At 47.9% G+C, this 13644-nt stretch overlaps 1 protein-coding gene across 7 annotated transcripts in view; it reads right to left on the bottom strand.

The window, feature by feature from the left end:
- The window catches only part of vir (VIR_N domain-containing protein), a 372111-nt gene that overhangs the window by 116581 nt on the left and 241886 nt on the right, over positions 1 to 13644 (bottom strand). For 6 of the 7 annotated variants that reach the window (XM_075698512.1, XM_075698531.1, XM_075698493.1 and 3 more), the window contains one exon: positions 9588 to 9650. The exons of the other annotated variant lie outside the window; for it this stretch is intronic. In XM_075698512.1, the coding sequence (XP_075554627.1) occupies positions 9588 to 9650 (63 nt within the window). The remainder of the gene's footprint in view (positions 1 to 9587; positions 9651 to 13644) is intronic. 7 annotated transcript variants of the gene reach the window in all.

Below are 13644 nucleotides of genomic sequence, written 5' to 3' on the forward strand. Positions count from 1 at the left end.
CTGGTGGAACTGGCAAAGTTTGCAACTCTCAAAGTTTGGTCTGCCCTGTGGCACAATATATTGCAAAAGTAATTTTTCTTATGATTCTAGCTGAAGAGCAATACAATAAAACAACAGTGCTTGACAGTGTTACCAATGTTAATACAACCAGGGCTGTTACCCAGCTTTTGCAAGAAAATCTTTCCTGAGTGGTGGTCATTAAAGCCCCTTAAACTTCGTAAAGTAGTGCCACGCTTTGAAGAATGCCGCCTCCTCCTCGCGCGCTCTGGCTGAGGCCGCCGCCGCGTCGCTATTGGTTTAATAGCATCACGTGGGCCCTCGTGCCTTGATTCAGCGCCATTTTTGCTCGAGAAGCGTCTAGGGAGTGGCGAGGAGCGCATGTTGGCGCCGTTGCTACGCTCCAGCAGTGTAGGTGGCGCCACGATCGAGGAGGGAGCGTGAAAGAGCGGAGAAACGAGGAGGAGGAGAGTTTCACTACTTTACGAAGTTTAAGAGGCTTTAGTGGTCATGAGAACTAGTGCCGCTATAGTTGAGTGTCTTGCTACATGCCTGGTGCATTGCCTGCTATGCCGAAATCGGTTACCTGGAGCCACTTCACTTTTTGCACCATTCTTTTTAGCAGTGAAAATGCAGGCACCATATCTTGTAACTATTCTTTATTTTCCATTCTTTTCACCCTCTGCCAACAGACAAAGCTTCACCACTGTTATCACCAGGATCGACTACTTTGCATGATGGATGATAAGAAGAGTAGAAAATCAAATGAATCATTACAAAATATGGCTCCATGTTTCACAAACATATTCATACCATTCATCTCAAATTTGTGCGCATCATTGGAAACCACCCAGTTGCAATGCACAGAGACATTCTGCATAGGGATGCACACTATTAAAGGGCCCCTGAAACGGTTCGGACAAATTTTGTAGATGCATAGGGTACAGCTAAAATTAATAATTTGCACCACAATCTGTGTGAAGTGTCTCATAATAAGAAAGCTATGGATGACTACAAGTCACCCTCTTCCATCATGATGCATTTTCTCCTCAACTCATTTGCCGAGTTACCGCGGCTAAGCTCCGCCTTCTCTGGCTCTGAGTCATGATGGCACGTCATGTCATCGACTTCCAGTTCTCTAGGAGCGAGCACGCAAAGACTCTCCAAATTGTCCGCCAGCTGCTTGGCATTCAAACCCAAGCGAGAGCTATAGAAGCAGCGTGCGTTGCGAGCATTCTGTCGCAGCGCCGAACGTGTCTGGTATACTATTAACCACAGGCGAGGTGGGCGTTTCGACGAATGCATGGAGGCATAAACTCAAGCTGATGAAGGAACTTTAGCATAGACGTACGTGAGCGGCCTGATTGGTCTGCACGTTCCAGTCACCCGTTGGCGGAGAGCTTAACCAGCCAAACAAAGCACTAATAGTCCTCTAACCAAGTTTAAAAGATTTTCAACATTAGAAAAACAATGTGTTAGTAATTACACTCATACGAAAAATTTACACCAGCAGCAAAGAAGAATACATTTCGTTACTGGTTGAGCTCTGTGCCACCAGGTGGGTGGAACATGCAGACCATTCACATGCGCTTCAGCTCATACCGTGAAACGGCACGGTCAAACGGCCAGGCGCTGTCCCTTTGCGCTTGCGTTTACCCGAATACCGGACTCGCGAAATGCTATTGTAGTAGTAATTTGCCGGTGTAAAGTGACGGCCGCAAACGCGCAAATCCTGGGGCTGATCGGATAGCAACTGTCTGATGCGCTGCAGCCAGTCTGCTCGTCTGCTGCCAGGGTGTCTACCAAGTTGACATGTCCAAATTCCCAGAGTTTTCCAGGTTCTCCCTCAGTTACTTTGCAAAATTGCCTGAGTGATGCAGAACTGTTTTATGTCAAGACGGGCTGAAACCATGCCGCACGATGCTGTCACTCTATAGTAAGCATATGACACAAATTTTTAAAAAGACTTAATTCAATTTGAATAATAAGGAGTAGTGTTTATTTTATTCAAAAAAGAATAGAAGGGTGGGGTTAGTAATATGCACAGGAAATATGATGTCTTCGAAAAAAATTGGAAATCGAGTCAGACATTCTCAAATACGAATAAAAAGGAGATGCATACAGAAGAAAATATTTTCGAATATGAGCTATTTCTATCAACTGATAGCAAGCTCAGCGGTATGAGGCCCGAACTTTGTCACAATTGAGATTCTCTCTTAACAGCTCGTAGGTCAACCTCAGCTGTCCTGACATACTCTCAGCCTGTGCACGATGCCTCACTGTTGTTTCACTGCTTTAAAGAGTTTATTTTGGTTTGGATGAGGGACACCTCCATCTTGGCATCAGCCAACACTTTGTTTTTTGAGCTCAAGTTCCTTCAAGACGGCGGTAGCACGCTTCCTTTCCCATTCATTCCTCAATGCGTAGGTCCTTTTTGTTCTCGTCCTCATTCCACAGCTTGTTCGCCCCACGAACCATTTGAAGCATCTTCTTGGTGAGTCGTACAGTCAACATCTGATTTTTCGAACTGCCTAGGGGCCACGAAAACGTCCGAAAAATCGGCCAGTTGGAAAAAATGAATGAATGTCTTTTACTGCCCTCAAGGGCTGAAACCGCCACAGGCACATTCGAAAAAGGGCTGGAGGCCTGGTGGTACACGTTTTAGGCATATCGGTGCTCATACTGTGACAGGAGATACTGGGTGCACACGTGTATAATTAAGGAATACATACTGTGTCCCACGGCAAAAGCCCCTTCCCACGCTTGTTATGCTTCACCGCAATACTTTTGCGTATGCTTCACCAAGTAAGATTTCTGTACAGAGGCGAAGACTTTTGGGAAGCGGCATTATGCAATGCAACGTGCTTTCCGAACTTCGAAGCCAATTGCGAAGACCAGAAAGGTGGAATCGGTGCCATTGCTGACAGCGGCGAATTCTTTCAATGAAAAACACAGCACCCGACGGCAAGAAGCTTGATAGCAAAGGTTGAAGCAGCTAGGCCTAGCGTTGTTGCAGTAGTGGCTACGGCAGCCAGCAGATCTCCGTCCGAGTGCCGGTTCAAGGCGGCGAGGTAATCAAAACAGTAGCAGTGGCGGCTTTAATTAATGTCGGTGTGGTTTCTGCCCAATTTCTTTTTAATCTATTTAGAATGAAAAAGAAAGACGAAAAAGTGTTCACTAAGTCTTTTTTGTATAAACCATCACCAGGTGGTTCCCTACCAAACAAGGTGGCTGCTTCCTACCGTAAAGTGCTAAATGGATTGGACTGACTTGATGCTTGGCTTGCATAAACCTTATGGTCAAATACACAAATAAAAACCACAAAGCTTTAGGCACTTTGTGAAACTTAAGGGCTTCCAAAGCCTTGAAGACAGCAATTTCTCATTCAAGGACTTCAAGGACCACTGTGGACTCTGTATTAGAATAAGAACAATGGACTGTGTAGTTAATGTTTACACTGTCATGATTATCTTTCTCAAGGCTTTCACCTTACAACTCTAAATGTACACTGTAATGAGGTTGCTAATTTGGACTGATCAGTTGTAACAACTTCACTTACAGCAAGTTCAAATTGTACTTGTCCTGTCTTTCCTGTCCGCATCTCATATTCATACTGTAAGTAAGATGACGAACGTGCGCACAGAGTCAGCAGCATCGGCAGCATCAAGCGTGCAGCAGAGGCTCGAGCTCGGGAACTACTCGGTGCATCCTAGGACCGGCGGTCGCTATGAACCCCAATAAATCTCCTTTATAAGTGGTGGAGCCGTGCGCGGTAACGTTCCATTCTACCATCCTGGAACTCCGTTCTCGGACGCTACCCTCCGCCATGCCGGATGCCGACCAGCAGACTCTTCCATCGCCACCTGCACCTTGCGCTGGCACCGTTCGCCAGCGGGAGCCTCCGATCTTCAGCGGAACCGACGACAACGACGTTGAAGAGTGGCTGTCATCCTATGAACGGGTGAGCGTTCACAACAAATGGAATGACTCGGACAAACTGGCTTACATATCATTCTACTTCGCGGGCGTGGCCAGTCTCTGGTTCAGAAATCACGAGAAGGATATCCGAACGTGGTCGGCGTTCAAGACGTCGATTACGGAAGTATTTGATCGAACCGCCGTCAGGAAACTCCCAAGCCGAGCAGCGTTTGCATACACGCGCACAGGACACGGGTGAGACATTCACCAGCTATATAGAAGATGTGCTAGATTTGTCCAGGCGCGTGAACGCTGCCATGACGGAAGCGGAAAATATCAAGCACGTCATGAAGGGAATCGATGATGACGTATTCCAGATGCTTCTGGCCAAGGACCCGCGCACTGTTGGCGACGTCATCAGCTTGTGCCAGAGCTATGATGAATTACGTAAGCAGCGAGCTCTGACAAGGCAACATCCCCCACCAAATGTGGCGTCACTCTGCAGCCTGACCACTGGCCCAGAACAAGCCTCCCTGATAACCCAAATCAAGGACTTCGTCCGCGAAGAAGTCGCACGACAGCTATCTCTGGTGTCCGTCACTCAGGAGTCTGCCAGCACTTTACCGTCTCATCTCCGTAACGTGATCCATGAAGAGGTCGCAGAAGCGCTGCCGGCTGTTCACCAGCAGGATGTCGTGACTACACTGGTCACTTATGCTACAGTTACTGCAATGGCCCCTCGCACTGTGCCCGTGCGTCGCTTCCAGCAGCCTGTGCACCGCCCTCCCCCTCCCAACCCCTGGACCACCACTGCCATCGCTAACCCGTGGCGTACGCCGGACAATCGCCCTATATGCTTCGCAAGTAAGTGTCCCGGTCATGTCGCAAGGTTCTGCCGCCGCCGATCGCAGGCGTTTGATGACGATTGCCGAGCGCCCTATGTGCCGCCTGATTCAAATGCGCCTTATGGACCCTTCGACCCATCACCAGCTCGCTCCCAGACTGATCGCCGTCCTCGCTTCGAACGCCTCCGATCACCCTCTCCACGTCGCCGATCGCTTTCCCCTATGCGTCGACGACCCGTCTCTAACGAAGAGGGAAACTAGACGATGCAGTTCCTGAGGCAAGAACTGCGCAAGTGTCGACATGCCGAAGTCCTCCTCCTTTACCTGCCAATGTCATTGATGTGTTAATAGAAAATGTCGCCACAGTCGCCTTCGTCGATACCGGTGCCGCCATTTCAGTTATGGATGCCAGGTTTTGCCGTTCGCTTCGTAAAGTGACGACGTCTCTGTCTGGATTGTCGCTTCGAACAGCGAGTGCTCAACCCATTTGCCCTACCGCTGCTTGTACTGCCTGTATGACCATACAGGACGTTTCGTACACGATTGAATTCATAGTTCTTTCATCGTGCTCCGACGTCGTTATTCTAGGATGGGATTTTCTCGCACGCCACAATGGCATCATCAATTGCGCTCGGGCTGAGATTGAACTTTTCCATCTTGGTGACCTGGCCTCCGTCGATGCTCATCCTGCCGCTAAAATTCTCGTGAAAGAAGACACCTGTATTCCCCCGTGCTCTTCAGCATTCGTACCAGTCTTTTGTAGTACCATATCCGACAGGACGGTCTTCTTCATGCCCTCTCATCACTTTGTTACCAGAAAAGCGCTTCCTTTGCCCTTTGCAGGTCTTGACCTTGCCGCCGGTGTCAGCACGATGCCCATTTACAATCATCTCTCGTCTGGTGACCTGGCCTCCGTCGATGCTCATCCTGCCGCTAAAATTCTCGTGAAAGAAGACACCTGTATTCCCCCGTGCTCTTCAGCATTCGTACCAGTCTTCTGTAGTACCATATCCGACGGGACGGTCTTTTTCATGCCCTCTCATCACTTTGTTACCAGAAAAGTGCTTCCTTTGCCCTTTGCAGCTCTTGACCTTGCCGCTGGTGTCAGCACAATGCCCATTTACAATCATCTTTCGTCGCCGCTATCACTGCTCCGCCGCGAATGCCTTGGTTACGTCGAGTCGGTCGATTCAACACGAATTGTCTCCGTCCTCGACGAAGTGCCTTCTACTGCCGTCCACGAACTGAGTGCCCTCTCCGTACCCGACTCAATATGGACTGGTGTGTTCAGCACATTCATCGCCGAAGATCTGACGCACTCGCAGCGATCTCAACTTCTCGCAGTCCTTCAGCCCTTCCGCCGTTCTTTCGACGTTGCACAAACATCACTTGGCCGTGCATCGACGGTCGAGCATTACATCGACACTGGCTCTCACTCACCGCTGCGACAAAGACCATATCGCGTGTCCGCTACGGAATGTCGCGTCATTGCAGACCAGGTCGATGACATGCTCCGCCGAGGTGTCATTCAACCTTCCCAAAGCCCATGGGCCTCTCCCGTGGTCCTCGTCACAAAAAAAGACGGTTACATCCGCTTCTATGTTGATCTTCGACGGTTGAACAAGATCACGCTGAAGGACGTCTACCCATTACCACGCATCGATGATGCTCTGGACTGTTTGCAGGGAGCCAAGTTCTTTTCTTCGCTGGAGTTGCGGTCAGGCTATTGGCAGGTTCCGATGGCAGAGGCCGATCGCCCAAAAATTGCCTTTGTTACACCAGACGGCTTGTATGAATTCACCGTCATGCCTTTCGGACTTTGCAACGCACCTGCTACGTTCGAAAGAATGATGGATAATGTTCTGCGTGGCCTCAAATGGAAAATCTGTCTTTGCTATCTTGACGACATCGTGGTGTTCGCCCCTGATTTCGCAACGCACCTGCTCCGCCTCCAGCACGTACTCACTTGCTTGACCAACGCCGGGTTGCAACTTTACCTGAAGAAGTGTCAATTTGCTGTTCATCAGCTCACAATTTTAGGCCATGTAGTGTCAAAGGAGGGCATTCGCCCAGATCCCGAGAAACTATGTGCTGTTACTGCGTTCCCGAAACCTACCACTATGAAAGAGCTACGCAGTTTTATCGGCCTCTGCTCTTACTTCCGGTGATTCGTTCGAAATTTTGCGTCAATTATATCGCCTCTCACGCAGCTCCTTGGCGGCGCTAAAGATCTCTCATCAAGGTCTCCAGCATGTGATGACGCCTTCAAAACCTTGCGCTGTCTTCTCACGACGCCACCTATTCTTCGCCATTTTGACCCTCAAGCGCCAACCGAAATCCATACCGATGCAAGCGGTGTAGGCCTTGGCGCTGTGTTGGCACAGCGTCAACCTGGCCACACAGAATACATCGTCGCATACGCGAGTCGCACGTTAACCAAGGCGGAGACGAATTACAGCGTTACAGAAAAGGAGTGTTTGGCCATTGCGTGGGCGCTTGGCAAGTTTCGCCCATATTTATACGGCCGATCGTTTGACGTAGTGACCGACCACCACGCACTATGTTGGATGTCGACGCTCAAAGATTCATCGGGCCACCTTGCCCGCTGGGCATTGCGAATTCAAGAATATGACATCCGCGTGGTTTACCGTTCCGGGCGAAAGCACTCCGATGCCGATGCGCTATCCCGATCGCCGCTTCCCCCGAAGGCCAGTGACGACTCCGCCTGCGAGTGTACATTATCCTCTCTGGAGTTGACACTATCGCTGCTGCACAGCGTAATGATCCCTGGACTGCATCTCTGCTAGACCGTCTCTCGGATGCGTCGAAAGTTCCGGCGTCACGTACGCTTCGGCGCCAAGTTCCTCATTTTGCGATTCGCGACCAGCTACTATATCGACACAACTATACCCCAGAGGGACGCATCTGGTTACTCGTCATTCCGAGAATCTTGACGTCGACCCTCAGTGTGGCCACGCGGGAGTCTTTAAGACCTACGAAAGACTTCGACACCGCTATTACTGGCGCGGAATGTACAATTTCATTCGAAAGTTCGTCCGCTCTTGTCATGAGTGCCAACGCCGCAAAGCGCCACCGCACAACTCCGCCGGTGAACTCCAGCCTTTACAATGCCCATCCCGACCCTTTGATCGCGTGGGCATAGATCTCTACGGGCCACTTCCGTTGACTCCTACCGGCAACAGGTGGATAATCGTTGCGGTAGACCACTTACCCCTTATGCGGAGACTGCTGCTCTACCAAATGCTACAGCACAGGAGGTCGCCAATTTCATACTTCGTCATTTTCTCCTTCGTCACGGAAGTCCACATGAATTTTTAAGCGACAGAGGCCGCGCCTTCTTATCTGAAGTCATCGAACGACTGCTTGCTGAATGCGCCATTGTTCATCATAAATGCACTGCTTATCCCCCACAGACTAACGGTACCACAGAACACTTTAATCGAACTCTTGGTGACATGCTCGCCATGTATGTCTCACCTGATCACTCTAATTGGGACCTAGTTCTTCCGTTTGTCACCTACGCCTACAACACCGCGACTCAGGCCACTAACGGATTCTCACCCTTTTACCTTCTTTACGGCCGCCATCATTCGCACACAATTGACACCATTCTGCCCTACCGGCCGGGCCCATCTGAATGCCTGCCGATCTCGGAAGCCGCCAGACACGCCGAGGAATGTCGCCAGCTGGCCCGCCGATTCACTTCGGACGACCACAACCGTCAAAAAGCCGTTCACGATGCCCAGAACTCGACTCCCACTTTTCTCCCGGGCGCTCTCGTCTGGTTGTTAGTGCCACACCGCATGCCTGGGCTCGCTTCAAAACTCCTTCCGAAGTACAACAGGCCATACCGCGTTCTCGAGAGAACATCACCCGTTAATTACCTGGTTGAGCCGCTAACGCCGCCGTCCGACATGCGACGTCGTAACCGTGAAGTCGTTCACGTTCAGCGTCTCAAGCCGTATCACTATTCTACCATCCTTCCAGAAAACTAAGTCATCAGGATGGCTCCTTTATTTCCGCGGGGCCATTGTAAGGAAGATGACGAACGTGCGCACAGAGTCAGCAGCATCGACAGCATCAAGTGCACAGCAGAGGCTCGAGCTCGGGAACTACTCGGTGCATCCTAGGACCGGCGGTCGCTACGAACCCCAATAAATCTCCTTTATAATACTTTTATTCGACAATGTATTAACTGACACAACATCATGTTTTATTCAACTTGCCCTGTGAGCCGCCTTCTCTGCATGCATCATGCTTGTTGCTATTTTGAATAAATGTAACAGCAGCCAACACAAACACATCTTTACATGGAGAGCGGAACAGTTAGTGTCTACGCCACAGCTGTACATGTAAAATGAGCATTAGTGAGCAATTAAGAGTTCTCTGCAAGCATGGCTGAAACGTGCAGACGCAACAAAGTTGTAGTAAATCCATACAAGAAGCTGTGCATTCCAATTATAAAAATACATTTTGCATATAGATAAACGCAATTGCATGATTTATAAGCTGTGCTTTTAATGTGCATTTGTCGAGAACGAAGGAAGCAAATAAGTAGAGCTGTACCAGCCCCAAGCTTCCTGCCAATGGTGTATCAGACTATGTGCAAAGCTGGGAAGCTAGTCACATCTGCAGCACACTAGTTCACTCAACTGCCACTTGGGGCACTATCTTCTGTTGAAGTGGGTATAGAGCGGCAAAACAGCACCTGGCTGTAGTGCTGACGGGAAAAACAAAGCAGATTTCAAGAAACGACAATCCTAAAAGGAAAGAAGGTGAAAAAAACTAGAAATGTTAATGGCTCACCCTTTTCAATGCCTGGTTAAGATCTGGCTTCTCATCACTATTACTTTTTGAAGCTTCAGGTACCTAAAGAAACCACAACACATAAGCATTATTGGCAGTGTTAAAAAAAAAATGACAAGAACAAGGTGCAAAGCAATGTGCTATGTCTTGCAAATTTTCACACTGAAACACAGCCAGAAATGTGCACACAAATACAGTACGTACAGTCAAAATAAGGTGTAAGCAAGTACGACCCAGTAAAGTCATTTAGTAACTGACATGCAGTTAATATGACTACATGAAGTGATGTAATTAAGTCATTGACCGATAATTTGGACAGCTTCGCCGCACCACCACTGGTTTTATAAACTTAATGTACCGAGAGAAAATTTTTGCATTGTTTTTATTTCTTTATTGGACAGCTGTCTACCCAGTAATTATGCTATGGAGCCGGAATTACTCAAGAGTACAATAAACTAGGTTGCATTTTAATGCAACCACCTGAAAATGCACGCCCAAGTGCAACATGCGTTCCCAAAACCTGATGTGGTGGACTTGTGCTACCAGAAACAATTGATGCATACGCATACACTATGACTGCTGCCGAAAGCAGAGTACATTCAGCACTCGACGGAACAAGAGGGGATAGTGGGTTCCTGCGTTTCAAAAAGTGCACAATTGGAAGAGCCACTATGGCAGTTTCCGGTGACAACGATCATTGTACGGCTGTCAACCACGGCATCAGCATGACTAGTGCACTCTTAAGTTGTTTGTATGAGTGTGCGACCACCAAATAGTATATTTTGAATTGAATGTTAAATTTAATCAAGAAATGCCAAATATCGAATTGAATATAAAATTTTTTTCCAAAGAATGTTATGCTTAAAAATTTTGGACAAGAAAACACAGTGCTGCACATGCATGGGGAATCCTTTAGAATTGCATAACAAGAATGTACCAAGCCATCAGTAACTTAGGTACATAGAAATCAAGATATACAGTATAGTCTACTTTTATAAAAGCAAACTCCAAATTAGTATGCCAGCACTGATGACAGCTGAGTTCTAGTATATGAAGGCATGGAAAATATTTTTTTATCAATAGAATATCTGTTGAATAGAATCAAGTGCTTCTTTTCTCTCCGAAGCTAACCAATTTTTGGTGTTCATTTGTACTATTTGAATACCAGAGGTTCTCAGTTTAATAGTAGAGCCGTGTTTTATGGCAATCCTTTGTTTCTAACTAACTTTTGCTTTCCAGCTTTCCTCTAAAACATAGAAGGGCTTTACCATTGTTACAACAGGTGGGTTATTGTAAGGCCAATCTTCGCGACATATAGAAGTGCGGAACGTGCGATGCCACCGCTCACATGTAGCCATTGCTGGTGCTGTGTGAGTCGACGGCACCAGTAAAGAGCAGCCACTGTTTCATTACCAGTTTATAAGGTTTCGCGTGATTTGCCACCCATCAAAGATTATTAAATTGGAAGAATCCCGGCAATTATGCATGACACCTCCCCCCATTAGCGGAAATGTATGCAGCTGGGAGGCGGTCAGTGCACTACATAGTCACATGACACTTTCGCTCTTGCCCTGTAAATCCAAAGCTAGACTCTCGAGGCTCTAAAAAAGAGATTGATGCGAGTCAACAAACAGCGTAGGGAACTGGAGGCCGCCGTACAGTGCAACACAAATATGGAGGCCGTGAGCACTGTTGCCATCCCTACGGTAGCTAGATGGTATTAGGATTGGGGTCGGGCTTGTAGGACGATCGGAGGAACTTTGGGTGACAGGACTAGGCAAGCAGGATTTATTTACAGGATTTACATTTGAACATGGGATACGTTTACAGTCTAGCGTGACTCCCAAATGGAGCCCGCAAGACGAACATACAGCACACGAGCACACAGCTCACGAGTACATTGACGAGCACAGAGCACGACGACGAGCACACCCTAGCAGCCGACAACAGCCGCTTATAACCACTCCGTTCGACGTCATCGTTCGACGTCATCGTTCGACGTCATCGTTCGACGTCACCGTAGAAAGTCCTCGTGGTCGCCTTTGTGAGAAGAGGGTAGGGGTTTTACACACACACATGCCGCATAGGTGCTCTCTCCGAGGGCCGACGACCTTTGCAATGCAGTCGTCGTGGTATCCATTGTCTGGCATCCCCGTAGTAAGGTGGTCACGCCCGAACTCAGCCGGCGCCTCTAAATTCCAGAGCGGACCTCGCACAGTGGCCTCTGCCACAGCACATTGTCTGGTGTCTCGAAAAGCACATGGGGAGGTTCCGCCAATTACCTCCCCCCGAGAACTCCCCTGAGCTGACCCCTCGCTGTGTGGCTGCTGGTTATCCGCAGTTCTCTGAAGTGCGCCACCACCCCGTTTGGATCGAAACACGTGCAGCGGGATGAAGTAACTTGCACTTTGCCACCCTGGCAGGCCATTCCTAACAATGGGTAGGTGTGCCGACCGGCATAGTTCACTGCTTCTCCAACTTGACAGGACACTCGGTGCTCCTTTTGAGCCGAAAACAATGGAGTGAGGTGCTCACTTGCACCACATTAAGCATGGGAGGCTAGGTGGTGCACATGAGATGCGGCGCTGTGCAGATCTCTCCATCGAATATATCAAACATTCGAAGCAATCGAAGAGTAGACATTTGATTTGAGACTTGAATTATTTGAACGATCGCTATTTGATGAGATTCCATGATATTAAGAGTATTCGCACACCCCTAGTTGTTTGTGATAAAACATCGCAGTCACCTCCACTTTGAATGATGTTCGCTCAACAGTCTCCTTTTTCTCATCTGAAGCTGCACTGCACTTGGCACACATTCAGAATGAGTCGCATGAAAGGTGATGTAATTAATTATTTGTGGCATTCTCGAGAAATTCGTACCATATGTATGGAGTTGACAGCAATATAACACTTTAGCCGCCACTGTAGGCCTCCCTGAGCTCTGAACCCAATCTCAGCTACAAAGCACTTTCTCATTGTATCACATTTCCACTGAGTCAATTGGTCATGCCAAAGCCTTGGTCTGTAAGCCATGTGAATCATGCTATTGTGTGCCTTTAGGTTAATAAACCCACTTTTGTTAGTGATCTAATAAGTATTCTATGCACCATGTCAGAAAGCCAACAAACACTGCGGCTACGTCCCTTTTGCACAGCAGATTATGGATGAATGTTGCATTCTCTACTGAGATATGCCTGCCAACAGTCTTATACAAGCCACTATCCCTTGTTCTCACAAAAGGGTACTCTTCCTTGCTCATTTGCTCAGTTTTCAAAACTGCTTTTGTGAAATATTTATTTATCTATTTCAAGTACCCTCAAAGCCAAATGAAATTACAGAAACAGTAATTTACTTAATGGTTTTACTGTTGATTAAGTAGTTTCACTGGTGTTTTGATCACCTTCATCCTACACTTGCAAAGCCTGGTTACAAAATATGGTATAGAGAGTTCAAAGCTATAGACCAATCTGTTTTTTTTTTTTTTTTTCATTTTCCTGTGCTGCCCTCTGCCGCACACCGCTGGAAATGTTTTGGAAGGGTGCCGGTGCTTTCACCGGTTGATTTGTGTACCTGCACCCACATTGAGTGTGCGTCACTTTTGCGTTTCGTAGATTGAAAAACAATATTAATAGATTCTTAGGGGCAGAATATCGTTCCTGGAAGCCATGAAGCACTCAATGACTAGTGGGTGAGCAGGCCTGAGTGCGCTGTTGTGCAAACAGTGTGGCCGATAAAGGCATGCAGAGTTTCGTTTGCCGACGCGGCTGCCTTGGAGTTCGTTTTCGCTGACTTCTGCACTTGGAGCTCGCCTTTTGTATTCTTTTTAAACATTATTTAGGCATTTCGCATATTCAAGAAGTCTTCGAGCGCAGCCTTCCCCGCCAGATTCATCAAAGCAGCGCACTTGTTTACACTGACATCTACAGATTTCAGATCGTTGTTATAACGTCAAATACAGCGGAAAAGGTGCACCACTGATCTGAAATAATGACAAAACATAGCAAAACATACACATCTGCACATATGTGCCATGTTGTTCCACCCTGAGACGT

This window comes from Dermacentor variabilis, chromosome 1 (genome assembly GCF_050947875.1).
Source record: "Dermacentor variabilis isolate Ectoservices chromosome 1, ASM5094787v1, whole genome shotgun sequence".
NCBI classification, from domain to species: Eukaryota; Metazoa; Arthropoda; class Arachnida; order Ixodida; family Ixodidae; genus Dermacentor; species Dermacentor variabilis.